The following is a 26150-nucleotide window of genomic DNA, read 5'->3' as shown; positions in this document are numbered from 1 at the left end:
TGCTCCCACGAAAGATGCCTCTTTAATTCAATAAAAACAGTTTACGGCGCTAAAACGGGAATATTGTTTAACCTAAACCTACTCAAACTTTCAAGTTCCCGCCTGTCGACAGCATTTCCGATCAACGACCACAGAGGAAGAGGAAAAAAGTACCGCCACCTGCTGGATTGGAGAGCAATTACAACTACAGCCATTTGCTGTCATCAGCACAGACTGTGCCTTAGCTTTGATTTTACACAAACATCTCACATAATGAAAATCATGTAATGATCCAGAAGCCAATATTCATTTTTTTTTTAAACGTGGAGATAATTTAAAAGATGTTGTTTGTCATGTTATTTATTGCACTGTTCAACCCCAAAATCTGATCTGCTACTCACATGACTTCTAATCAGGGACATTTGGTATATACACACATGCTCATGACAACCTGCTGAAGTTCAACCCAAGCATCAGAATGGAGACGAAAGGTGATTTAAGTGACTTTGAATTTGCCGTGTTGATGTCAGAGGTCAAGGGAATACAACTCGTTTCACTCAAGGGATGCAGAAGAGCACCTTTGAATGCAGATGAGTTAGAGCAGCAGAAGACCATACTTTGTGCCTATCAGCCAGGAACAGGAAATTGAGGCTTTAATTCATACTGGCTCATCAAACGTGAACAACAAAAGCTCGGTAAAACTTTGTCCGGTCTGATCAGGCTAAATTTTTGCTTTCACATTCACACGGTAAAGAGTTTGGTGCAAACAACATGAAAGCATGGCATCGCCCTGCCCCGTGCAAGTGGTTCAGGCTGGTTGATGGTGGTGTGGTGGTGTGAGGAATATCATCTCGGCACACCGGGTCCAGAAGTATCAGTTGTGCATCACTTAAATGCGACAGCCTACCCGAGTTCTGCTGCTGACCATATTCCCTTATGACCACAGTGTACTCATCTTCTGATGGTTGCGTCTGGGGAGGATAACGCGCCACATCACAAAACTCGAATGATCTAAAACTGTTTGGTTGTTTTTTCTTAAACACTGCAACAAGTTTACCAGAATCTCTGAGGAATGTTTCCAGCAGCTTGTTCAATTTATGCCGCGAAGAAATTATAACAATTCTGAATGCACTGGCGGGTTTTCCATCCACGCTGTACAAGTTGTGAAAAATAAATAAATAAACACAAAGTCAGAAAGTGGCTCCTGAGTATCTTTTATTTGTTTTACTGCAAATAATCAGCAATTCAGTAGACGTCTAAATGCACAGCATTAGACTTTGTGTACTCAGTCACCTCCTCTCAACCACAGTCCAAAGGTCACAATAACCATGGTGCTTGTTTTTTTATTTATTCATAGTATAATATGTCATTAAATCACTCCAAACCTCCATCCTATGAACAATGGTGTAAAAATAAGTCTCTGAATGTCTTTTGTATAATAAGTGTGTTAAATAAATTAAATCTGAGGTAAACAAAACACATTTCAGATGATACCAATATTCTTAAGGCTTGTGATTTCTACTTTTGTATACTGACAAAAAAGAAAGAAAAAAAACCACCCACTTTTACATTTTTTAAGCATACAATACAAATAATACACTCACAGCAGGTGCAAAAGAATTTTTCACACAATTTTAAAAAATAAAAATAAAACTAGGTGTTGCTGTCATTCCCTTTGTGAAAAGAAAACTCACAATAAGCCTCTGATTGTACTTTATGTCTTTAGCACCGGGCGGCTGAGCTATCCGCCGATGATGGCAGGATTTTATTTCTTTAAAAAAAAAAAAAAAAAAAAAAAAGGTGCTTAAAGTCACCGTATCCTCTTGAAGAGATTTAAAACTGATACAGATTCCTGAAACAAAAAATGAAGAAACTTGGTTAATGTTTTCAGCGGGTATTAAAATGGGCGGGGTTTGTTGTCGATGCTTTCTCACCTTTGTCGAGCGCGTTTTATTGAAAACGTTCCAGAAGCGTAAAGTCTCGTCTCCAGCTCCCGTCACGATCGCCTCACCGTCTGGAGACATGGCCTAGAGAGTACAACAAGTCATTCGAATTTTATCTCAATAATGTTCTTATTTAAAGTAAAGCGCTATATAAATACAGGCCATTTATATTATCAGTGGAGAGAAAAAAAACCCAGACTGACCAGGTAGAGCACTCGGTAGGAGTGTCCTGTAAGCTTGGCCACCTGAGTGAGAGCTGGATATTTCCACACCAAGATTTGATTCTGAGAGTATCCGTGGGTGCTTACCTGAAAAAGAAAAGCATTTGTTTGCTTTTTGTTGTTTTTAACAGCGAACTCCAGTTCATGTATGTGTGATGGACCGAGCTGAAAAAGCAGGAGTCGCAGGAATGATCCGAAAATGGGTTTTCATTTATTTACAAACAGTAAATGTTGAGCTCATGAAAGAAGTCAAAGAAACAGTGAACTGTGACCTCAACAAACCAAACAAACATGAGTGACCTAAACAGGAAATGACACACATATAATGGCTGATCAGACCACTATGACACAACAGAAGTAAACAAACCACAAAACGATGCAGCACAGTCCAGTTTGTTAATAAACTAAACACCAAAGAAGAAAATCAAAACTAAACCCTAAACTCAAACATTTAACTAAAGAAAACACACTTTCTCCCCCTTCAGCAGGAGGTGGTGGTGCGGTCCAATCATCCCCTCTATGCATTTCACTGCTTTAAACGCCACCTTTTGTTTCCTTTACCTGTTTCTTACCTGCCACGATCGGTGAGGGAGGCCAGACAAAGACTATACAAAAATCAAACCAAGAATCAGAAATAAATTGGTATAAATACATAAGCAAACTAAATGTGCGCGCTTACAAACAAATGTATCCAAACCAAACAATAAACTTACTGCAAACTGAAGTGTGTTATTATTATTAATGAAGAAATAAAGAATACATCAGAGTTACCGACTTTTAGAGTGCAGTCATGGGTGTGGCCATCACAGTATGTAAAGGCGATATAGCTGAATTAACAGTGAGCTTAATCTCTGAAAACCTCTTCTTTCTTTCGGGGTCGCCACAGCAGATCATCTGCCTCATCTCAGCCTATCCCCAGCATCCTCTGTCGCACCAACCCTCTGCATTTCCTCCTTCACTGCATCCACGAACCTTCTCTGTAGTCTTCCACTATCCTTCCCTCTGCACAGGTCCAAACCATTATGTTACCGTTTTATGGGGTAACTGTTGAACCCATTCTCCATAACGGATAACCTTTGTGTCAAGCTCGGATCACAAATTCAAAATGTCATTAAAAGGGCTGGAAAGATGATTAGCATGCTCCATCCATCTTCCCCCCAGAAGATATCTGAAGAGTCAGTGATTGAGTGGGTTGGGGGAGGATCACTAAAGATATAAATCACGTCCTTAATAATAAAGAGCATGACTGATGAAGAATAAAGTACGAGACTCCTGCCTGACAGAATCTGTCATCCTGCTCATCACTAATACAAAATGATTAATCTCTTTATCTGTGTATTTAAAGTTCACATTAAATCAAACATGACAGTTACCTTATGTGACAGTAAGACTCACCTACCTGCCAGTTTTGGGTCCAGCAACGACAAATCAGTAATTTTGCAGCTATTCTTAATTCTGAAGTTTGTCATTTTCAATAAAACACACAAAACAGGATTCAATCTGCACTCGTAGGTTTACGCTAATTTTACATGCAACGAAACAGAGTTGAGTTTTAATCTCCCTCACTCATGATTATAGAGCTGAGGTCGATCCATGCAGAAGCCCCTGGAGCTGGCCAATCAGAACAGCTCTGTACATGTATCCAATCGACTTCAGAAAATGCTCTTAACTAGGGATGGGTACCGGTATCCGTTGCCATAATGACATAAACGGTAGTAACCAGACCGAAAAGCAGCGCACATTTCGGTGCTTTTTTTCCCCTGAGATGTCTCACACTTTGGATTCTAGCCAATCATTTTACCTTTCCAAGGATAGTAGGCGGGGCCAGGTACGTACGTTCTTTTAGAGCAGAGCTACAGATTAAAAATGCCCAAGGCGAAGCGGTCAAAAGTCTGGCTGTACTTCACAGCAAAAGATGCAAACTCAGCAGCAACAAGTGCTTTAAGCTGATACTGTGATGCTGTCAAAGGAGGTAACTCCTCGAATCTGATGAAACACCTGGAGACGTATAGCGTTTTGTTAAAAGCCGAGAAATGCGCCGTATTTGATAGCTTGCTGCGAGACCTCACACCGAGCACATCTACTGCGGGTGTGGTGCCTGTTATCGGACCCGGAGTTAGCAACATCCCCCAAAAACACAAAGAGGAGAGTCCTGGCCCCTAGCCCTGCCAGTGTAGCAGAAATGATGACGGATGATGATGCAGCAGCAGCCGTTCTTCTCTGCGTGAGTAGCTAATTTACGTTGAGTAGGCTAACCACGTTATTACATTAATGCATGTAAGGTGAACTAGCAAACATCATCATAGCTACATGCTGCTGTCTTCTTGTTTGATGGCAGATGCTCCCTTCACCCTGGCCAAAAAGGCTAAAATGACCAAAGAAAAAGTGGAAACAGTTAAACATGAGAGGTTTGTGTTTTTTTTCCATTGCTTAAGCACTGCTTCCAGCCAAGAGTGATGCCATATATGCCCCAAAACTGCAGAAAAAAAACATGAGAGGTTTTTGGACAAAGTTTGTGTTTTCCGTTCTTTAAGCACCGTTTAAGCACCGGCACCGTTTCAAAAGTACCGGTTTGGCACCGGTATTGGATAAAACCTAAACAATACCCATCCCTACTCTTAACGCATCGCTGCTGACCTACATTTTTAATCAGTGTCTTCACAATTACAAATGGTAATAAATCCGCGGACAGCACATCTACTGCGCATGTGGGGTCTCTTACCAGCTCATTAGCATGTTTGGACCAGGCCAGGTTGCAGACCTGAGAGCCGGTGTCCATGCACTGCAGCGGCTGCGATGTCAGGGTATTCCAAAATCTAATGCAGCGGTCGGCGGTGCCGCCGCCCGAGGCCAGCAGGCCGTGCTGATGGGGGGACCAGGCGATGGCTTTAACTGCAGCCAGGTGATCGATGTACGTCTGCATGGGACTGAGCGACGAGTGGTTCCACACCAACAGCTAAGACCACAAATCGAACACATCATCAGTGAGCAAAGCAAATCCGTACAGTCTTTGTGGTTGATTAAATATCAATATCATCATAAAAAACAAAACTACCTTGTTGTCATTTCCACCAGAGGCGAGCAGCTGATGGTCAGTGCTCCACTTCAAACCGCACACTTCCTGTCTGTGTCCCTGCAGGCGCCTCTCTGACTGCAGCGGAGGCGTCCGCGCGTCTCGCTGGAGGATCATACGATCTCGGCTTCCCGAAGACAACTGGTCGGCGTTCCAAGCCAGAGCTCCTGTAATCAGAGTAACTTTAACTTAAGCCTCAGCTTAGACAGTCTTAGTTGCTCCGCTTGAATGACCTCCAAGATGTCTCAACTTTATCCTGGCTGATTTTTCAAGTATTCCTTTAGGATCATTTCTGAAGCCACGATCACACTAACTCACCAACTCTGGCTGTGTGGCCCTCCAAGGCAAAAAGCTTTTTGCCAGCAGCAGCATCCCAGATCTGAACATAGCCTTTGTGAGTTCCCACGGCTACAAGGTTACCCTAAAACAAAGTGCAAAGCATCTTCTTAATAACAAAAAACAACTAACAGGTTTCTTTGACAGTAGTCTGCTACGTGTACTTACCCTTTCAGACCATCCGACCGATGTGACAGAGTCGCCCTCTACTGACAAATCGCACAGTCTGGTCACCTGAGGACACTTAGCTAGTGAGTCACTGTTGCACAGCACAGCAACAACAAACAGAAATTTACACTCCAGTATCGGTACCTGGCTGGTGCATGCGCTCCACAGGTAAACACACGTGCCCAGCCCCACACTGAGCATATTGAGAGCCGACCAGTCCACCAGGTTAAGATAAAAGTCATCCTGCAGCTCTGGAGCATCCAGGACTTTAAAGGGAATCTTGGAGATCTTGCGAGTTGGCTTCCTTGGTGAACGCAACAACTTCTGACTGCAACAGGAAGTTCAGGTATAACGTGACTCCAAAGTGCAGGGATGATCTCAAACTTCTGAGCTCAAACAGCGCTCTTACCTTTTATTGCTGACGGGTGATAACGAGTAGGGAGAGACGTTGGCGCCGTCTTCTGATGACAAGCTTTTGGTGTTGAGCGAGTACTGAAAAGTAAAGGTGCATCATTAGAGCAAACAGAGGTCTGATCAGAGCACAAACATGGATGACCGAGAGAATCTGAGACTTCCATACAGAGAAGAGACTCCTCTTCTCGGGCGGGGACGATTGCAGACGTCTGTCCTCCGTCTGGGGATCTTGGATCTTTTCTATTCCTGCTCCCAACAGCTCATTCTTCAGCAAAGCAGAGTAGGCCAGCCCGTCTGCTACAGCGACGACAGCAGTGATATTTGATTCATGTGCAGGTATAAAAGAATAACAAGGAAACAGCAAAATTTAGACAATTTCAAAACATATTCACCTTTGATATTGTCAGAAGAGGCATCCTTTGTTTTTTTGTTCACAGTCGGTGACTTCTCATTTTCCTGCACATAAATCATAAAGATTATTGATCAATTTATAACATTTACACTGTAAATTATTTCACACAACAAACCAAGCAATCATCATTCAAGGGTTTGCCTTCATTTTTACCATTTTAAACATTTGGAAAACAAACATCACAACTTTAGAAAATATGAAACAGTAAATCTGAGTCTTCCCTCCATAACCCGAACCAGCCGACTTACACGACTACTTAATTTCCACTAATTCATGAAGTTGCTGTCAAAGCCCAGAGAGGAGCGACCTCACCAGCTGTGGACACTGAGACAGTTTCCCTACTGTCAGCTATTTTCGCTGCTTAAATAAAACACAGAAGTGCTCTGAGATGCTCTTTCAAGAATTTTAAAGACTTAAAGTGACAAAACAAAACAAAAAAAATTTCCACAACATCAGAATTAGAACTTGAACCACTGGGTGTGTCCACACAGCTCTCTTACAAAAACCCAAAACTTAAAACACAGCCTCACGTTGATCCTGTGAAAGTTGATATTCCAGTTTGCCCCCGCTCTGGTAGGTATGAATCGGTCTCCAAGCTTAGTGGGCGAGGACAGTGGTGAGCCGGCGGGTGTCCGACTGTTCTGCAGTTTCTGCAACACAAACATTTATCATTAAGTATGTACGTTTATGAACACAGAGGTTTGTTAGTGATTACGTCATCTAAGATCTAACTTAATAATGTCACACATTCAGCACTGATGCACATCTTTATTAAGTTCCCATACTACAGCCAATGTGGTTACAATATCGGAGTAGATAAAAGAATAATTCTCTACAAGGAATAAATTAATAAAGCAAATTTCAAATCAGATGAAGGGATGGAAAAAATGACACTTTATCATATTATTAATGATGAAAACTAGGAAGAGGAGGAGAAACTAAGCGAACGACTCACAAAGATGTCATTCTCGGTGTTAATTTGGCGTAGGAGGCGATGTTCATAGTCGGGATCCATTCTGGACCCTGGACCCTCAACCGCAGAGTGGGAGGACACAGCTGTGCAATACAAACAAGGGAGTTAATAAATAAGCAAGCAGTTTAATCGAGACAATGTAAAAGTCATCCCATTGTGATAACACTTTCTTTGCAACCACAATCTTTGCCTAAAAGTTTTTATGGACCAAGTTTTGGATATATAAAATGAACGCTGTGAAATTTTTGTGTTTTAAGATATTTAGATTTTACAATAGTCCACCCCCATCATAAAAAATAAATCAAGATATGTAATTTGGAACCAACACATCAAAAAAATCTAAAGTTGAACAAAAATCAGGCAGTCCTACAGAGTACCATCTGAAAACTCTAGGATGGCGTTTTATTTGTATCACACTATGTGCTGACATTTTTGTTTTTGTCATATTTACTCAACCAGCATCACAGTTGAGTAAAAATATGGAGATTTTGATGAAGAATTTAAAGTTAAGTGTTTTACATGTTTTATTTTGCATTACTGTGAAGTTTGACTTTATACTGTTTGGAAATGATCACTCTTTTGCAACATGAATGTATTAGTTTGTGCTCAAACACGGGACTTCACAGGACCGCTTTGACACTTTTAAAGTACCCGTTCCTAACTAGTGGTTCATTTTTATGGTAAGAAAGCCCAAAGGATACATCAGACTTTTATCTTTAATACTTTTTGAGCTGTCCAAGTTCAAACATTGCCTCAGATTTCAAAGTGTGAACAAACCTGCTGGAAACCCCATTTTTCTAATAAAATTATCTAGAAAAGCATCTTATAAAAGCTTTAAACTTCACAGAAATCTGTATATATTAATACAATTTGGAGCACAAAACTTTTAGGTACATCTGGGATGGTCGAGCAGGAGGACCATGAGAATTATATTGTGCCCACTTTTGTTGCTTTATGTCTGTGAAGGTTCTCAGTCATCGTAGTCTAAGGAGCTTGGAAAGAAAAGCGTCTGCACTTCTTTAAGTTGCTTGAAGTTCAGAACTGAAGAAGCTTCTCGGATGAGAGGTGAGACGTCTTCAAGCAACTTAAAGAAGTCCAGACGCTTTTCTTTCCAAGCTCCTTTGGCCTTTTGTTGCTTTGTTTCGTTTTTGTGGTCACATTTTAGGTGGACGCAGAAAATTAGAGTAAAGACGGGGTGTTTTTCTGATTTAAGTTTTAAAATGATAAAAGCAAGAAGTTGTTTTTTTTTTAAAATGTTGTTAAGTCGCCATCTTGAAGTTGTAGCAGGCTAAAAGCAGCAGTTTCAGTGCTCACCTGCTAACTGTGCACTGCAAAACAAATCGATTACTCAACTTTAAATAAGCAGAACATTTAGCCCCAACTACACCGAATCAGTGCTAGTTTCAAAAGCACTAATCACCTCAGAGTAACAGCACAACTCATTATTAACCAGTTACGAGAATCTAACATGCTTCCGAGATTCATTTGTAGCTAAATGTCTTCAAAGACGCTTATTTGTGCTAAATTAGAAGCAGCCAATGATAACTACCGTTAGCTTACTTAGCTAAGGGCTATCCGCTCATATTTGTCGGGACAGCATACCTAAAACGAGCCAGCTCCGGCAGACCACCTCCGGACAGAAACAGCGGGGGCAGACGATCCGGACCGGCTATTTAAAACCATTCAGGCTCAGGTGCGGCTTGTTGTTTAGCTGAGGTCTACGTAACATTGCATTGTGGGAGTTTTGTGTCACTCCGGTGACGTACATCATAACACGGAAGTGTCCATATTTATTGCTGCAAGCAGGATGCTGTAAGGTGGGATACTGGAGCCAACTACCGGGAAAAAGAAGTGTTTTAAAAGTAGTGATCGTGGATAAAGACTGACACGGTTAGGATGTTATATTTATCCCAATATCTGTGCTACAGTTAAAGTGATGTCATAAATTAGTCTCACCAAATGGTCCAAAATATTAAAGGGGAAGCAGTTTAACATCAACATGAGTCGTGCTGGGAACTTCTGATGCAGCAGCTCAAACTTAAATAAAACCATTAAAAGCGAACACCTCCTGCCATTGTGTTTGTTACCTGTAATACCCACGTTTCAAGTATAGAGGGAGCACTCGACCCATAGCTGGATAGATGCTCACGGCATACATCTTTAGAAGAACAGAACAGAATAAATAGCCACTTTATTGTCATTCAGCACACACACCAGTTAGTGCACATCAGAATATCATTTTGGTGCTTTTATTCACCATTGATTGTACAATATAAATAACAAATAAATCTAAATCTAGGGTATGAAAAGAATCTATGCACACTTAAGAATATAAGAGAAATTTATATACATTATTTAAAAAAGAAAAGAAGAAAACTTGCACAGAATACTGGGAAAATAAAACAAAAAACATACGTTGCACAGCAAAAATAACAGTATTTAATAACTTAATAACTTCTGATATAATCCTGGCTGGACGTTTGACCACTCTTCCTGCATGGACCAAGCGTAGTCCACTTTCAGTAGGGTTGAGGTCGGGTCTTTGAGAAGGCCATTCCAGATGTTAATGTCAACCTACAACCAGTTTTGATGTGTGCTTTATATCACTGCTGTGTTTAAATACCCACTTGTGTCCCAGTTTCAACTGTCTGGATGTGGACTGGAGGTGAAGATTCCTCCTCTTCATTATTCCATCCACTTTTTGCAGTGTAGCAGTCCCACCCAGGGCACGGTAAATGGTAAATGGCCTGTATTTGTATAGCGCTTTTACTAGTCCCTAAGGACCCCAAAGGGCTTTTACACATCCAGTCATCCACCCATTCACACACACATTCACACACTGGTGATGGCAGCTGCATTGTAGCCACCCTGTTTGAATTTGTAATTCTTGGAATCTGCAGTTGTTTGGAGACGGCTCCAGAGACTTTTTTCCAACTTGTGTAAATGTACATTTCTTCTTTATAGATATTGACGGAGTTTTTTGGATTTTCACATTGTTCTGAGTATCAGTGAATCTACTGAGTGCTCTCAAGCAAATCCTTCTCATGCAGGCAACAAAAAACTACCAGCTGTAGTCGATCACGACCACCACAAAGAAGGTAATAGAAGTTCACCGTCTCTTTTTTTGTATCCACATGTCACAGTAAGCAAATGAAAGTATTTTATGCATTTTTAATAAAAGCCGATCACAAACCTCAGTAAAGTCAGTGGTTTCAGCTTCTGAGGATCTACTTTCAAACTGTTTAGAGGAGGGATATTGGCTTTATTGGACAAAGAACGATGAATAAGGAGGAAAAGAGGAAGACCACAGAGAAGATCCATGGATGCAGCAAAGGTGGACATGCAGAGGGTTGGTGTGACAGAAGAGAATACCAGGGATCGAGTGAGCTGGAGGCAGATGATGTGCTGTGGTGATCCCTAAAGGGAGCAGCTGAAATAAGAAAGACAGGGTTCAGTGAGAAATCAGGGAATCAATAACAAAGTACGAGTACTCTGCTGGTCCTGCGCTGGGAAATTCAGCTGTAGAAATAAAAGCTTCAGCTATGATGATCTAACATTATGTTAAGAAGAAATATCCTCTCTGCCTTCATTTTTCCAGCACAAACCTGTAGTGTAACATCTTACTGAACAACAGTCAGTAAATTGGATGCTTAATATAAGGTGGGATTGTGTCTTCACTTTCTATTCGGGCTCATTGTCTGCTACAAACTCTGCTGAAACAAAGTAAGATCGCAGCTCTTCTGAGAAAAAAAATGCAGATGGAGTGACTCACAATGAAATATTTGATCATCTAATCAAATCTGAAGCCTGGTTTTGTTTTAAGAGAGTCTGGGTGTATTTTTAGACCCGACAGCTTGCGTGTCCCACTGTCCTGCTCTAGATGATATTGTAACAGGATTATAGAGTCATAAAGTGAGTGTGTGTGTGTTTGAATGTTGCATGCTCATCCAAACAGACTGCTGAAAGTACTTTTCTGCCACCGCCTCCCTCCATACAGTAAAGTGGCCTTTGAAATGCACAGCTAATGACCATGCAGCAGCAACAAAAGCCTGAGCACTGGGCCTTTAATGCTGCCAATTGTAGTGATGATAATCACACACTGAGCGCAGAGAGGGCTTCCCCCCCGTGAACTTCACTGTGTGTTTTCTGGTGAGTGGGCCTAAAGAAATTTACCACATCAGACACACAACGTAGTCCTGCAAGTGTGAACGAAGCATCGCATCGCATCACCCCACACACACACACACACACACACACACACACACACTCACTCACTCACACACTCTCTCTCTCTCTCTCTCTCTCTCTCTCTCTCTCTATCTATTTGTCCCCCTCAGACACACCCACACAGCACTGGCGCCAACAACTAAATCCCCCACCCCTTTTCCTCCCTCCCCCCGTTAGCTGACCTCTAATTATGTCATGCGAAAAAGCTGTGTCCCATTGAAAAGCTCCCTTAATCAAACCCAATTAATTCCGCTTTTTTCCCTTATTATCCTTTGCAAGAAACGCGTCTTTCCAATAAGACTGTTAACTCCAACCGTGGCGCTTTCAGATCTACTCGGGTGCAGGAGCAAAATAATAGACTGCACAATTAATCAATTAGTCATTAGGGATTCAGTTGTTCCTAATGAACACAGTTGCTGTGTAGAAGAGGGGCGTTAGAGATGCCTCAAAGTTCCTCGTCTTTCTGTTTGGAAATGTGTCTACAAGTTGAATTCTTTGACTTTCACCGCTGTACTGCACAAGAAAACACAACTGAAAGAACTTTATGAATTTTGTTACACTACTGATCACGTTGGCTTCAGTCATTTAATTGACTTCCTAATGTGTCACCTGTGTTCCTGGCAGTGTTGGTCAAGTTACTTGAAAAAAGAAATCAGTAACTACTTGCCCAAAAAAGTAATCCCGTTACTTTACTGATTACTTATTTTCAAAAGTAATTAATTACTTAGTTACTTTTTAAAAACACGATTTACAACCTGAGTAGGTGATAAAGTGATAGATCTCTCAGCCCAATTCTACTTTTTCTACATAATCCATCATACAAAATGTAATCAGATGGAAAAGTCTCTTTTTAAAACTTGTTTTATCAGTTTTAATCTTTTAACTTTATGCATCAAGCAAAAATTTAATTATCTGCAACATTCTCTGACTGGAAGAAATGAGTTTAACATTTAAACCTATTTTCTGCACATTCCAGCTCATAAAATAAAATATTTTGTGTGTTTACACTCAGTCTTTCAAATAGATGCAAGTGAAACACAGCAGAAAATAAATAAAGTCAAAGACTCAGCGGTCCTGTTGCTCTATTTTCACCTGTAAAGCAGGAGTGGGGCAGGCGGAGGTTTACCCTGGTGCAGGTGTGCCGCGGTCAGTGGAAGAATCCGCGAGTTTCTCTGTGAGTTTCCCATTACGTCGTAGCTACTCGGTGCTTGTTGGAAGTTTAGGGGTTTTTTCGCTGTAAAAAGAAGTTTTCTTCCCACGCACAGCGGACACTAATGTTTTTGTCCCTTTTTATGGAATCAAACTCAAAGTAAGGTCAGTACTTCCACGCTTTAAACGCTGCACGCTCATACTCTCTCCTGCACTCATATATGATCCACTGTTGCTCTGCACACAGCTGTTGTCACTAACGTCGCACTCGCTTACGTCACTGTCATGAGACATTCTTGCAAGAAAATCACGGTTTTAGTAACGCAGTAACGCAGCGTTCCTACGGGAAAGTAACGGTAATCTAATTACCGTTTTTGCAATAGTAATCCCTTACTTTACTCGTTACTTGAAAAAAGTAATCGGATAACGCGTTACTGCCCATCTCTGGTTCCTGGTAATTGGCTGGTAATCAGTGGTAATGCAGAGTTTGCATGATTAGGTCCCGAGACGTCAACTGGGACACAGAAGAGGACAGTAGGAGGCTTTATTTCACATTCTTTCAGTATGTAGAGGTGCAGGTTATACATATGGTAAAGCCTTTGTTAGCACAAAGCAGAGACTTCATATTTATTTATTTTATTATTAATAAATGCCACCTTTTTTTGCACCACTCGTGCCTCAAGACTTCTTCAAACATCTCTTAAATCTTTTTGGTAGCTGATATTAACAGCTGCCCCCTCTTTGGGGTCTCAGTGCGACACACACCCCCATTACCACCTCCTTGGAATACCAGGTGCTGTAAGTTTAGGGGTGGGTGGAGCATCCTTGACTCCTCCAGTCCGCATGCCAAAGCATCCTTGGGTAAAGTGCAGTTGTCCCTGATGGGTTTGTGTGAGTGTGCATTTTACATCTCTTGCATTTAGGTAACTATGACAACAGATGTCATTGTTTATGTTTAATCAGCTTCCTTGTTGTGTAATGATCCAGAAGGATTTATTGTTCCAGGTATCAGGGAGAATTAAAGGTTGTGTTCCTGCTTCTTAATGCAACGCCACATTTGGTGATTTATTGTCTGACATCAAGCAATATGTGGACAAGACTGATTAATCACATGTCCAGATTATATTGGATAATGTTTTGGGTGAGCACATTCTTGTATGTAATACTGTGATGTATTTTTAAAAAGTTAATATTTTTATCAAATAAGACCAGAAGTAGTGGTTGAGTAAATGTTAGTAGCATTGGGACAGGAAAACGACCCTCTGCCAGAACCTTTTTCCTGCCGATCTGCTGCTCCTTTTCCCATGCTTTCCTTTGTGCCACTCACTGTGGCTCAACGCATGCCTACCCCAGCCCCCGGCTGTGACTGTAGCCCCGACCCGGCCCCAGCTGAGCAGTGCCAGCAGTCCAGCAGTTAGTTAGTGTCCGCTCAGGCCCGGCTCGGCCTCGCCCGGCCCGGGTACTAATCCCTGGTCTGTCAGAGGACCCCACTCTGAACTCATCCTGCAACACAGGAAAACGCTCTAATTGGGGGATTTTCTACATCATTAACTCTGATGAGCACCCACCCCACCCCCTGTCTCCCCCTCTCCACTCTCCCTCTCTCTGCATGTCTCTCACACCCACACTTTTCTCCAACTTAATCTGGCTTCTTCACATTCTCGGCCTCTTTCATCCTTTCGGCAAAAGCTTGACTTTTTTTCCCCTTTTTCATTCAGGATGTGTTGTTTGCTTAATTATTCACATATGAGACTCTGACAGTAAAGTAAAAAGTGTGTAAATAGTGAAAGTCTTACCTGTGCACTTGTTATATTCACAAAAGAGCTAAAAGCCATTTCCACAGTTTGAGGTCCTGTATTACTTTTCTTGGGTAATCCTTTAAAGAAAAAGTACTTACTGACTTTTCAATACAAACTTTGTTCTGCACAAATTTTCCCTTTTAAGTAAAGTGCAAAACATCGTGTCACCACATTTTTTTTCTTATAAGGAGAATATGCTGGTGCTGAATGCTGGTGCTGAATGCCCAGAAGACAGTGGAGATTATTGTGGACTTCAGGAAGCACACAGCCCCACTCCCCCCCATCATCCTGACTGACACCCCCATCACCTCTGTGGACTCATTCCGCTTCCTGGGTACCACCATCACCCAGGACCTGAAGTGGGAGCCCACCATCACCTCCGTCATCAAGAAAGCCCAGCAAAGGATGTACTTCCTGAGGCAGCTGAAGAAATTCAACCTGCCAACACGGACGATGATGCAGTTCTACACTGCAATCATCGAGTCCATCCTCACCTCCTCCATCACCGTGTGGTACGCTGGAGCCACTATCAGGGACAAACAGAGACTGCAGCGTGTTGTGCGCTCTGCTGAGAAGGTGATTGGCTGCAGACTCCCATCTCTGCAGGACCTGTACACCTCCAGGACATTGCGGCGTGCAGCTCGGATCTCAGCTGACCCTTCTCACCCTGGACACAGTCTGTTTGACCTGCTCCCCTCAGGCAGGAGGCTCCGGTCCATTCGCACCAGAACCTCTCGCCATAAGAACAGTTTCTTCCCCTCTGCTGTTGGACACATGAACAATAACCATATGACTGTTCCCACCACTAACACATGACCCTACGCTGTGTTCACTGCATCATTCCATGTTTGGCACTGATCACCACCTGCACTCATGTATATATCATGCACATATCTTTCTACGTAGCACTTTTAATTCTTATCCCTACTTTTATTTTTTCATGTCTATTTAAGTACTATTTATGACACTATGTTTGCACTGAAGCACCGCAGCAATTTCCTAATGTTGTAAACCTGCTCAACATTTGGCAATAAACCCCTTTCTGATTCTGATTCTGATGCTGGGATGAAATATCATGACATAAATATGCATATTAAAATGTTGTATCTGTGTATTGCACAGAAAAAACTGTATGCAACTTATTTTTAAAATCAGGATATCTTGCTGAGCTCTGTAACTTGGATCTAATTGCAACACATCTATTTTCATGTTAAGAATTTAAAAAGATCCTGCAAAAACGTCCATGCTTCATCCACTGGCTTATCCATATGGTCCTTGAAGTACGGTCTGCTCAGCCCTCCATCTGTCCAGGACAGTGTCTCACATGCTGAGGAGCCCAGCGAGCACGGCGGCACCGGCCCTCTGTGAACATGTGTTGCAGCGGCTGAACCTTGCAGCCTGCCTGCCTGCCAGCCTGCCTGCCTGCCTGGGGGCAATTAGGGAGCCGAGCCCTGTGGTCAGAGGCCCCCCTGGGAAGTCCTGATTGATTGGAGTCTCATCTTCCTAACAGGCTGGCATCCTGCCACAAACCCATGGAAAAGCAGAGAGGATTGAGAGGGGTAAAAAGAAAGAAAACCATGACAGAGAGACAAGGCGCACAAGTGTTTGCAGCAAAAAAAAAATGTCTCTGCTCATGTATGTCAGATGACAACGATTATACTGTAGTAATCTTGGATTGCTCTAGTAGTCTTAGGGAGGTTAAAAACCCCACAGTGACTGTGGGAATGAGTGCATAGGTCAACATGAAAGCACTGCAGTGAGAACGCAGAGATACAATTTCTATCAAACTATATTTATTTTCAGTAGATCTCCATTTGTTCCAGAATATGAACATCAACAATCCAGACAAAATCCAAAAGAAATAAAACAACGATATCACTAAGACAGACATAACTAGGGCATGTAAGACAATAAAAATAACTAAAACTAGTGCAATCTTGTCTGTTATCTAACCTTTGGCTTATTCTTGGCCCAAAACATTTATGCTGCAAACTAAATGTCCTGTTAACACATAAGATAATTCTGGTTTCCTGTGCTGTGTGAGGTCACCATCGTGTAAAACTACATGAAGACAGATGATGAACAGCGGCTGTAACATTACTTATCCCCTTTAGGTCGGACAAGAGTGAATTTCAAAAGTATCCAAAAAAAAGTGGGGTGTGACTTTGTAACAATCTGGGCAGAAATGAGTCTCCTTTTTTATTTTTAACAAAAGAAAAAACACATTTTATATAGAAACATAAAAAATGGGTTTCTAAAATTGCACTTTAAGAGGACAGAGTTTTCTATCCCTCTTGTTCTGTTAAAAAGTCAAAAAATATATAAATTTCAACCTCCAAAGATTTGTTTGAGATGGTACCTGCACATGCAAAAACATTTCAGCGTCACAGTCTTATTTATTTACCTCTACTGTCCATATGAAGCATATTGTGCTCCAACTTTAAGATGATTGGGGCTTAACCCTGTAACAGATGGCATAAGACTAATATTGTGTCACTAATGACCAAAGCAGTAACAATCCATGTTTCCTCTTGTTTGAAAAAGAAAAAAAAAAAACTACAACAAAATGGTTACAAGGGCCTATTTAGTGCAGCCTGAGACCGTTTCTCCCCCTTCTGTTCGGGACAAAGAGGATGCACTTGGATCAATTGTGTCGAACAAAGACCGAACTATGTGGGGTGACGCATCACACAGGGCTCTTTCTGCTGCCCTGCACGTACACGCAGCCACCCAACACTGAGCTGCCAACAGGTTTTCTCCTCCAACAGTCACTCAAGCAAAAAGAGGGCTACTCCGCTGACTAGCCTGCGTTTTTTTGTCTACTTCCTCTGCCTTTCTTCTGCTTCCTCCCTTCTTTAAAGCACAAGTCAGAAAAAATGTATCCGTGCAGAGATATTTTTGGTATATTCCCGGTCCCAGTTGAGGTGACCCTTTTCCCACCAGATGAAGATCTCTTAAAGAAGCTTCTCCTCACTGATCATCTTCTTCCAGTCACACCAAGATATCTAAAACATGGACTCGCGTATCTAAACTGCGTAGCAAGTAGAAACATAAATCATAGTACAGGTGGACATAAAACGAAAACCAGCTACACGGCTTTTATAATTAAACAGATTAGTGAGATGAGCAGTGACACTGTAGTGTGTCTTCATGCCTCGATGTCACATTAAACAGAGACCAAAGGTCCATTCACAAAGTCCTCTAAGACTCTGATTTGCAGACCCATGAAAATTCGACGGCTGGACTAATTAGTAAAAACACAAATGTGGTGTAAAAAAAAAATTAGAAAAGAAAAGCATGAGAATGATATTTTGCTCGACTCAAATGATTTGGATAAATGAAAAGTGATGAATAAGAATTCCCGCATTTTGGCAGTTTTTAATGATATAGCGTGTCTTCACTGTTGGTGCACCCAAAGAGCTGCAGCAAGGGCTCAGGCATGAAACGTGCACTCAGAGCCTGTTTGTGACTCGGAAATACTTCTAGGTGTCATAAACCGTTTGTTTCACCAAGAAGACATTTGTTTTTAACGAACCCAAGGCAACAATAGACACCTAGAGATTGGACGAGCAAAACTATCGGAAACTTTTAACCCGCTGAAGGTTTCAGCTGTTTTTTAAGGGGGAAGAAGTAGAAAAGAAAAGAAAGTCTCCCCCCCAAACAAAAATTCTTACGTCCTCAGCTTTCACAGTTCAGAATCCACTTCTTTCACTTAGTGGCGTAGCACGTGACGTGTGTCACTTCCAGCATTGCTCACGTCGACCGCCGAGCTTGTTAGTCACATGGGTTGCCAGGTCTTGTCCATAGACTGGATGTGTTCCTTGGCTTTCATCCTCAGCGCAGCAATACTGGAGCTGCGCTGGTCCACATCCTCCAAAGGGTACTTTTCAGGGTATGGTGCTGGACACTGATAAGGAGGAGGAGCCATGCTCTGCATCCCTTGACCCATGGACGGATGGGGATGAGTGTGAGTGTGAGGGTGTGGATGAGGACCGTGAGGACCGTGAGGAGCGTGAGGAGCGTGAGGAGCGTGGGGGGTGGAGTTGAGGAAATGGTGGCTTGGGTAGCTGGGCTGGAGGCCTTGAGCTGGACCCATGAAGCCTGGGATACTGTGCACAGGTGTAGCACTGGACAGGGGAGAGGTCAGCCAGGGTTCCAAGGGGAGGGAGTTGGTCATTGGACCCATGCTGGTGTGAACCGGTGCCGGACGGTTGAAAGAGAGCATGGGTGAATCGTGGAGCTTCATGGTGCTGGCGTCCATTTTTTCCTGCCGGCGCCATTTAGCTCTGCGGTTCTGAAACCAGACCTGGAAGAAAATGACAGAAAAATAAGGTACGTGTAAATATGATGGAGTGCAGAGTTTTTCATTCTGGGTAGGGAAATATACTCGAATATACTCGACAACACTGGGGGAGTTTTTTGGATGAATACAGCCTTTCACGTAGTGTGAATATGAGATTTTATTCCAGAATAATGAGAATATCTCTAAGAAAACCCCAAAAACAAGACAGAAACGTTTGAAGTGCTTCTTAGCAATCTCTGAAATGGTGTTGCCTTTAATGCAGTTCACGTTACCTGAACTCTGACTTCGGGGAGGTTCACCTTCATGGCGAGCTCCTCGCGGCTGTACACGTCTGGGTAATGGGACTTTTCAAAGGCACGCTCCAGCTCGTGCAGCTGGTAGGTGGTGAAGGTGGTGCGGTTGCGCCTGTGTTTCTTCTTGGGCTGCTCATCCTTGCTTGGGTCCGGAGACTTGCCTTCATCGCTCTCTATACTCTTCCTCAGCTCGCTCAGTTCCTGATCACATTTGTTTGCAAATAAGCCGGAGTCTGTGGAAGAGCCCAGGAAAAAATATTGTGAGTTTTTATTTCCTCCACATGCTTTTTGACTGGACTAAGTGAATGAGAACTACAGTTTAGAGAGAAATACAAATGGAGAATGCAGTTTCCCACTTTCCAGTAGAGCAAACATTAGTTTGACACCTGCAACAATAGGCCACTGTAGGTCAGTGAAGCAAGCAATTCCCTGTACCTCAATGAAGCTCCAAAACATTCCTAATCGGATTTAGGAAGCTTTTTCCAGTGTTTACTTTTCTTCAAAGTTAAAAGGTCTTTAAAAAGAAATTTGAAAACCACAGTTTTTATCACCACGCTCAACAGCCACTCTTAGATTGTTACCATTTTTGGCTAAGCTCACAGCAGATCTGAAAGAATCTATTTCCCCCGTGCAGGAGAGCCAAAGCACGGAAACGTCCCGAGTTCTGTCCGTCTTTAGGATCACAGATTACTGACAAGCTGGTGTTTACAGACACTACAAAGCTTTCACTGGCACTGTTCCTCCTCATAACCCTCCCCGTCAAACGATTCCTCTCTCAATTCTTCTTCCTCAGCTCTATTTCTAATCGAATCAACGTGCATATTCATCAACAGTATACAGAAACATGGGAGAGGCCACAGGGGAAAACAGGGAGGTGTAACCAGACCAGCCAGCAAACTGATTTAGCTAAACAAAGTACAGAGATGATGATCCAGGAATAAAATAATCTACTCGAGTTAAGAGTTAATAAGTGCCAAGCTTGGATCTGACTCGAAGACTTAATTTCATTCAGGATGTTAGATAAGTTGCAAATCACAGACAGTGGGTTAAGCTGATTTTAATTAAGGGCTAATTTTGTATTTAGGTAAACAATAGAAACATCAGTATCATCAGTATCTCTTACACCAACTAACATATAGTGAGACGAGCAAAAATCTCGTTTTTTTATGAGCTTTCAAAGCATTTCTGTTATATTCAGCAGTTACTCTACAGAGCAGCACAGGTGTTTATCTAAAAGTGTAAAGGTGATGGCTGACATTCGCCATATTTTTGCTCTGTTTTGGTCTCTATCAGCCCTCTAAGGAAGTATTCAGCTCTTTGCTTTAACAGATGTAACTGTAACAGATTAACTGTAACAAATGTAACTGTATCAAATGTAACTGTAACAGATGTAACTGTATCAAATGTAACTGTAACAAATGTAACTGTATCAAATGTAACTGTAAAAGATGTAACTGTAAAAGATGTAACTGTAACAGATGTAAATGTATCAAATGTAACTGTAACAAATGTAACTGTATCAAATGTAACTGTAACAGATGTAACTGTAACAAATGTAACTGTAACAGATTTAAATGTATCAAATGTAATTGTAACAAATGTAACTGTATCAAATGTAACTGTAACAGATGTAACTGTATCAAATGTAACTGTAAAAGATGTAACTGTAAAAGATGTAACTGTAACAGATGTAAATGTATCAAATGTAACTGTAACAAATGTAACTGTATCAAATGTAACTGTAACAGATGTAACTGTAACAGATGTAACTGTATCAGATGTAACTGTAACAAATGTAACTGTAACAGATGTAAATGTATCAAATGTAATTGTAACAAATGTAACTGTATCAAATGTAACTGTAACAGATGTAACTGTATCAGATGTAACTGTAACAGATGTAACTGTATTCTGACTGCAGATATTTTTCAGGTTTCTCAGGCTGAGAGATGTGAGGGCTAGACCCCGATCTCAATGAGACTTCTTCTTCTCTGATTTAATAACGACAGTTCAAGACTTTAAAGAGCAGGAAAAGGTCATTTCAAATCTCGGGGTCATTTAAAAACGCTGTCATCGCACGACCAGCTCAGACCGTGTGGTTTACAATAGTCTCGGCTGTGTTAGCAGCAGAGAGTGCATCACGGGTGAGGCAGTCTTATCGGCTGCGTGTGTTTGTGAAGAATTGATTTATAGTCCCAATTTTTTTGACTTCCTAAAAGCTGATATTGGTACGAGTCCTCATCGCTCATCAGTGCAGCTCCAAACCAAAACAGTCATGTTTAAAGGCAGGAAGTGAAATAAGGGACTGAAGCTACAGGTCATAACATGTTCAGGAATACACTTTTATGTTGAATGACATTTCAGAGCTTCAGCAGACTGTGTACGAATCTGAATGCTAGCTTGTTTCTGTTAATGGGATGCGGTGATGGAGATGAAGGAGGGGGTCGACTGTGGTCTTTCTGCTGGAGAAACGGGAGCCGAGGCAAAAGCAAAGCAGGGTTTTGGGGTTCATTTATCCACCTCTCATTAAGCAGCTATGACAAAGACCAGGCTCCGACAAAGGCAGAGGTCAGGCCTGGTTCAGTGACCAGCTCTTGGCCTGTCAGCCCATCACAGCCACTGGTCTGAAGCCTCCCTACTGTTTATCAGCCAGCAGAACATCTCAGCACGGAGAGGAGAGGGGGGTGGCCCGACTGACACCGAACACAGAGAAGCTGCTCGGTCAGGAGGAACTGGGCTGACTTCACACAGGATGGAGTGATGTCATTGGTGTTGATGGATGTTAATGCACTGAAACCAAACTGCATCTGAGTCACTTAAAAGCAGTGTTTCTGCTTCGTCTCCGGTTCACAGGAACAACTTTTTCTCTTGTTCCTGCCACAAAATCACCAACCACCTGCCTGATCCTGTGTGTGAAAATAGCTTCAGATTAAACATGATTCAATTTGATTCTAGGAGCGAACGATAACAATAAAGAGCGATTGGACTACGGTACAATCTAATCTGCACAGAAGAGAAGATTAGGGGAATTCCACAAGGGGATGGGATTGGTCTTGGGGACATAAACCCCCTACACCATCTTGTCCTGTGATTTATCTCTCAATCTCAGTCCACACGGTGGAGTTAATGCAGCTTTACATGCCAACGGTGTTTAATGCACTGATTTCGAATCGGTGCGTGAGAGGTTTTCATGCAAAGGTGGAATAACCTCATTTAAAGTGATCAGACTTTTGACGATAGGCTGTTGAAATAATACGAGCTGTAATTATAACTGAATGTCACAGATTTGAAGCTGCTTTTGTTACTCATTTTGTGTATTTTGTGTGTGTGAGAGTTGAAAATCAGATTTTGGTTTATTAGATTCTTACACCAGATTCTAAATCTCAGGTCAAAATAAAGGCCTGGGTGTTTGTGTGATGTCCTTTAAGTGGCTGTTTTTATCTAATTGTGTTTTAAAATGTTTGCTTCACTTGTTATTTATGTCATTTGATCTGTTTCCTGTTTTTTACCACAACTGCCGACAAAACAGTCACGTCACGAAGCTTGACTGGTTTATTCTGGTTCCTGAGCGAGGTTTGGACTATAAAAGGCTCGAACTGTGTTTGTGGTCAGATAATATCCTGTTCAGCTATCTGGTAGTATAAAAACATATTATGTTTGCCCAGCAGCATCAATAACTTCAGTCTACCTATGTTCTGCATTACATCATTCAAATCCTTAAAGTTAGAAAAAGCAAAGATCACTTCAGTCCAGCAGTGCTGCTGCTGCTGTATAATCAATATCTCTGACCATCTCTATGCTTTGAGGCTTTGATGATTCACCCTCAGTAACAAACTCTGCAGCAGCTGATCCATACTGCTCAAAGAGTTCACAAAATTTAATGAAACAAAATCATCTTAAAAGGTGGTGCTACTCTTACAAAATCAGCTTTGCCAGGATGGAGAGCAACAGCCGGACTCACCGTGGTACTGCTGCTGCTCTGTGCCGCTGCTGCTTCTCAGAGAGGAAAGGTGCCCGCTGTAGGACGGGTGCGACGAGGGCTCCAGCTGCTTCCCGGTCTCCGCCAGGCTGTCTATGTTCACTTTGTGGGGTCCGGGGGTCGTGGCGGGACTTAGCAAGGGGTCCTGCTCTTTGCTGAAACCCAGGATGACATCGATGCTGTGGACGCGGCCTCCCACTGCAACGCCCCCACCTTTACCCAGTTCGTGGAAATTGCTGGGCGAGAGACAGCTGTCGTCCACCATGCTCATGGTATCCAGCGATAAATGCATTCGAGCGTCTGGGCAATCACCTGGGCCTGGGGTCGAGGGAAGATGTTTGGGTGAGGCTACGCAGACGCAGATCACTAGGATGACTGTTATCCACCTAAACCTGATTATCTTCTTCGGAGGCCCAGAGGGTCAGAACCCCGTAGACTCTGAGTGTTCCAACAAACCACTAATAAGATTGTGACTATGGGTCAACTTCACACACAAAGAGGCTTTCTTATAAAACGTTTTACTGCTGGACTTAATTTTATGGAAACTCAGGCTAACATTTTTAAACGTAGTCACATTTTGGGTGAATCTTTGGACTAACGTGCACTTTTCCTGACAAATAAGTCATGAAGTTGTTGGATTTCCAGCAAATGATTCTGTGTTTGTTACATAAGAAGTAAATAATTAGAGCCGAATGAGACCGTGGCAGTGCTTACCTCTTGGAAGTAAATATGCTGAAGTACTGAAGTTACTGATGCCAGTGCTCCACCTGTTCCTCTCAGCAGCTCTCCCTCCAACTTCACTCTTCCCAGATCCGCTATGTGCACCGCCTGCAGTCGCTCAGCTGGCGTTGATTGCCTAGCATTTCTCTAAATATATTCGCTTTGTGTGACAAACAGCCCCAAACAGATGCACTCCAATGGTAAAGAGCATTTAGTAGCTGAGTTCAGACGCTATCCACTCCAGCTCAGAGAGGAGAGTGGGAGAGGAGTGAGCCGGAGAGAGAGAGGTGGACAAAGCTGAGGCGGCGTAGGAGGTGAAACGAGGGGATTAGGAGAGGGCTGTTAATTGCAATCCTTCCCCTTTAAGAGTGATTGGCGGCTGTTTTCTGCTTAAGAAACTGTTTTAAATGTCATTTTCATTTACCCCCGACGGAGAAGGCCCGGCTAACGAAGCCCGGACGAGACTTTCTTTCATAAATTTATTGTTTTAAAGACAAAAGAATCGCTCAAAGTTTTCACTAATCACTGCCGGGACCCCTTTGTGTGAAAATACTGCAAGAAAGGAAAAGGTGAAATTGTAATGCACACAATAGAACAACAACAAAAAGAAAACAATTTACCGCGGGGTTTATTTTGTGTAATAAAAATGTAAAATACAACATGTATGTTCTGTGTTGGTTCTCTGTCAGATTTGCAGGGAAGTTGTGCTACTACTAGTTTTATTAACTACAAACTAAAAAGCAAAGTGCAACAACGTAACCACTGATGTACTCAAAATATATCATTTTAAACAGATCAGGCTTGATGCATATAATTATTTACCATCTTAATTTCTGATTTTTCTACTTTATATGCACTGTTTTTATTCCGTTATTAGACATAAACTTTTATTATCGGCAGCCTGCGATATTTAAACCTTTAATTCTCCTTTTATTGTTCTGTCATTTCAGTTTTGTTTTATTTGCATATAAAGCAAGTTTGCATGAACCACCCACTAAAAGAGATTAATGGAAGCCAGTCAGTTGTTTAAATGGATTAAAAAGAGAGCTAATGTTTTATAGTGTGGTTTAAATTAATGGTAACATTTGTATATTTATTTATTTTTGTTTGTCTGATAACATTTATTTAAAAAATAAATCGGACATTTCAAACAGTTACTCGCTACTTGAGTAGTCTTTTCGCCAAGTACTTTTTTACTCTTACTTGAGTAACTTTTTTGACGACTACTTTTCACTTTTACTTGAGTAATAATATTTTAAAGTAATGCTACTCTTACTTGAGTACAATTTTTGGATACTCGACCCACCTCTGGGTTTAATGGCTCCACAGTTAATCAAATCAGTCAAAATAAGACATCATCCATCAGCTCAAAGATAACTGTAACAAAGACAAGAACTGCCTTGGCTTTGGAAAACCCACTAAATATATTTCAAATATGCTTAAACAGTGGAATAGGTGACAGAAAATACCTGTGGTGACACAGAACATCTACACAATCTCTGATTAAAAATGCCACGTCCATTTAAGACCATAGATTCAAACTATTTCATAGAAGCAGAAAAAAAACGTAAAGGGACATTATCACCTCAGGGTTATTTCATTTGACTGAGTGGTGTTTCTCAAGAGACCGCAGCGCAAAAGGCTGAGAGGTAGGGCACAGAGTTTGAAGGCCACAGACCTCCAAGTTGACCCTGGCTTAGCGTCACAGAAATTAGCACAGACTCTAAAGACGCTAAAGAGATTTCCTCTGACCTCAGACATATCTCAAAATAAAGACAGATACAGATAAACGCACAATTGAATCTAAAACTTGGACCTTCCTCAGATTCGTGTTGACACAGCTCTGACGAGAGATCAAAATGCAAATTTGTTTTTTGAGAAGAAACTGTCCCGTGATCATTTCAAATTCCTCGTCACAGTCTTTTTGTTTTTATGTTACACTTCTGTGCTACAAAGGACTGTATTTTTTCTGCACATGCCCCGCAGTAAAATAGCATCTTTTCATTCACCCACTCATACAATCACATTCACACACTCACTCAAATGCATCAGGGGAAACGTAGGGTTCAGCATTTTGCCCGAGGATGCAGATTGGAGGAGCCGGGAATCAAACCTTCCAATTATAATTAGACGACCTACTCCACCTCCTGAGCTACAGCTC

At 41.9% G+C, this 26150-nt stretch overlaps 2 protein-coding genes across 7 annotated transcripts; both read right to left on the bottom strand.

Annotated features, from left to right (window-relative positions):
* Positions 1 to 1752: 1752 nt before the first annotated feature.
* On the bottom strand, positions 1753 to 9240 carry LOC146607189 (fizzy-related protein homolog). 4 transcript variants are annotated; one of them, XM_085347223.1, is made up of 14 exons: positions 9122 to 9240; positions 7502 to 7602; positions 7077 to 7196; positions 6527 to 6590; positions 6301 to 6431; positions 6130 to 6212; positions 5865 to 6048; positions 5721 to 5786; positions 5535 to 5637; positions 5199 to 5383; positions 4866 to 5099; positions 2126 to 2230; positions 1914 to 2006; positions 1753 to 1831 (listed from the first exon to the last, which is right to left on the bottom strand). In XM_085347223.1, the coding sequence occupies exons 2-14, from the start codon at positions 7559 to 7561 to the stop codon at positions 1790 to 1792; spliced, it is 1470 nt and encodes a 489-aa protein (XP_085203349.1). In that variant the 5' UTR covers positions 7562 to 7602; positions 9122 to 9240; the 3' UTR covers positions 1753 to 1789. The 4 variants fall into 4 exon arrangements, with proteins under 4 accessions (XP_085203349.1, XP_085203350.1, XP_085203346.1 ...); XM_085347224.1 differs by having other exon boundaries at positions 6301 to 6428; XM_085347220.1 differs by lacking the exons at positions 1753 to 1831; positions 1914 to 2006; positions 2126 to 2230 and having other exon boundaries at positions 4466 to 5099.
* A 9232-nt stretch (positions 9241 to 18472) lies between these two features.
* Positions 18473 to 23561, bottom strand: rx1 (retinal homeobox gene 1). Of its 3 annotated transcripts, none has more exons than XM_085348032.1 (4): positions 23252 to 23561; positions 19270 to 19523; positions 18729 to 19000; positions 18473 to 18650 (listed from the first exon to the last, which is right to left on the bottom strand). In XM_085348032.1, exons 1-4 carry the CDS (start codon positions 23559 to 23561, stop codon positions 18473 to 18475), a joined length of 1014 nt encoding a protein of 337 aa, XP_085204158.1. The 3 variants fall into 3 exon arrangements, with proteins under 3 accessions (XP_085204158.1, XP_085204159.1, XP_085204157.1); XM_085348033.1 differs by having other exon boundaries at positions 18732 to 19000; XM_085348031.1 differs by having other exon boundaries at positions 18473 to 19000.
* Positions 23562 to 26150: the final 2589 nt, after the last annotated feature.

The sequence above is a fragment of the Diplotaxodon limnothrissa genome, linkage group LG23 (genome assembly GCF_057381915.1).
Source record: "Diplotaxodon limnothrissa isolate DT_005_m linkage group LG23, D_limnothrissa_male_GT1.1, whole genome shotgun sequence".
In the NCBI taxonomy this organism is placed as follows: Eukaryota; Metazoa; Chordata; class Actinopteri; order Cichliformes; family Cichlidae; genus Diplotaxodon; species Diplotaxodon limnothrissa.
This window is presented reverse-complemented; position numbering and strand designations above follow the sequence as displayed.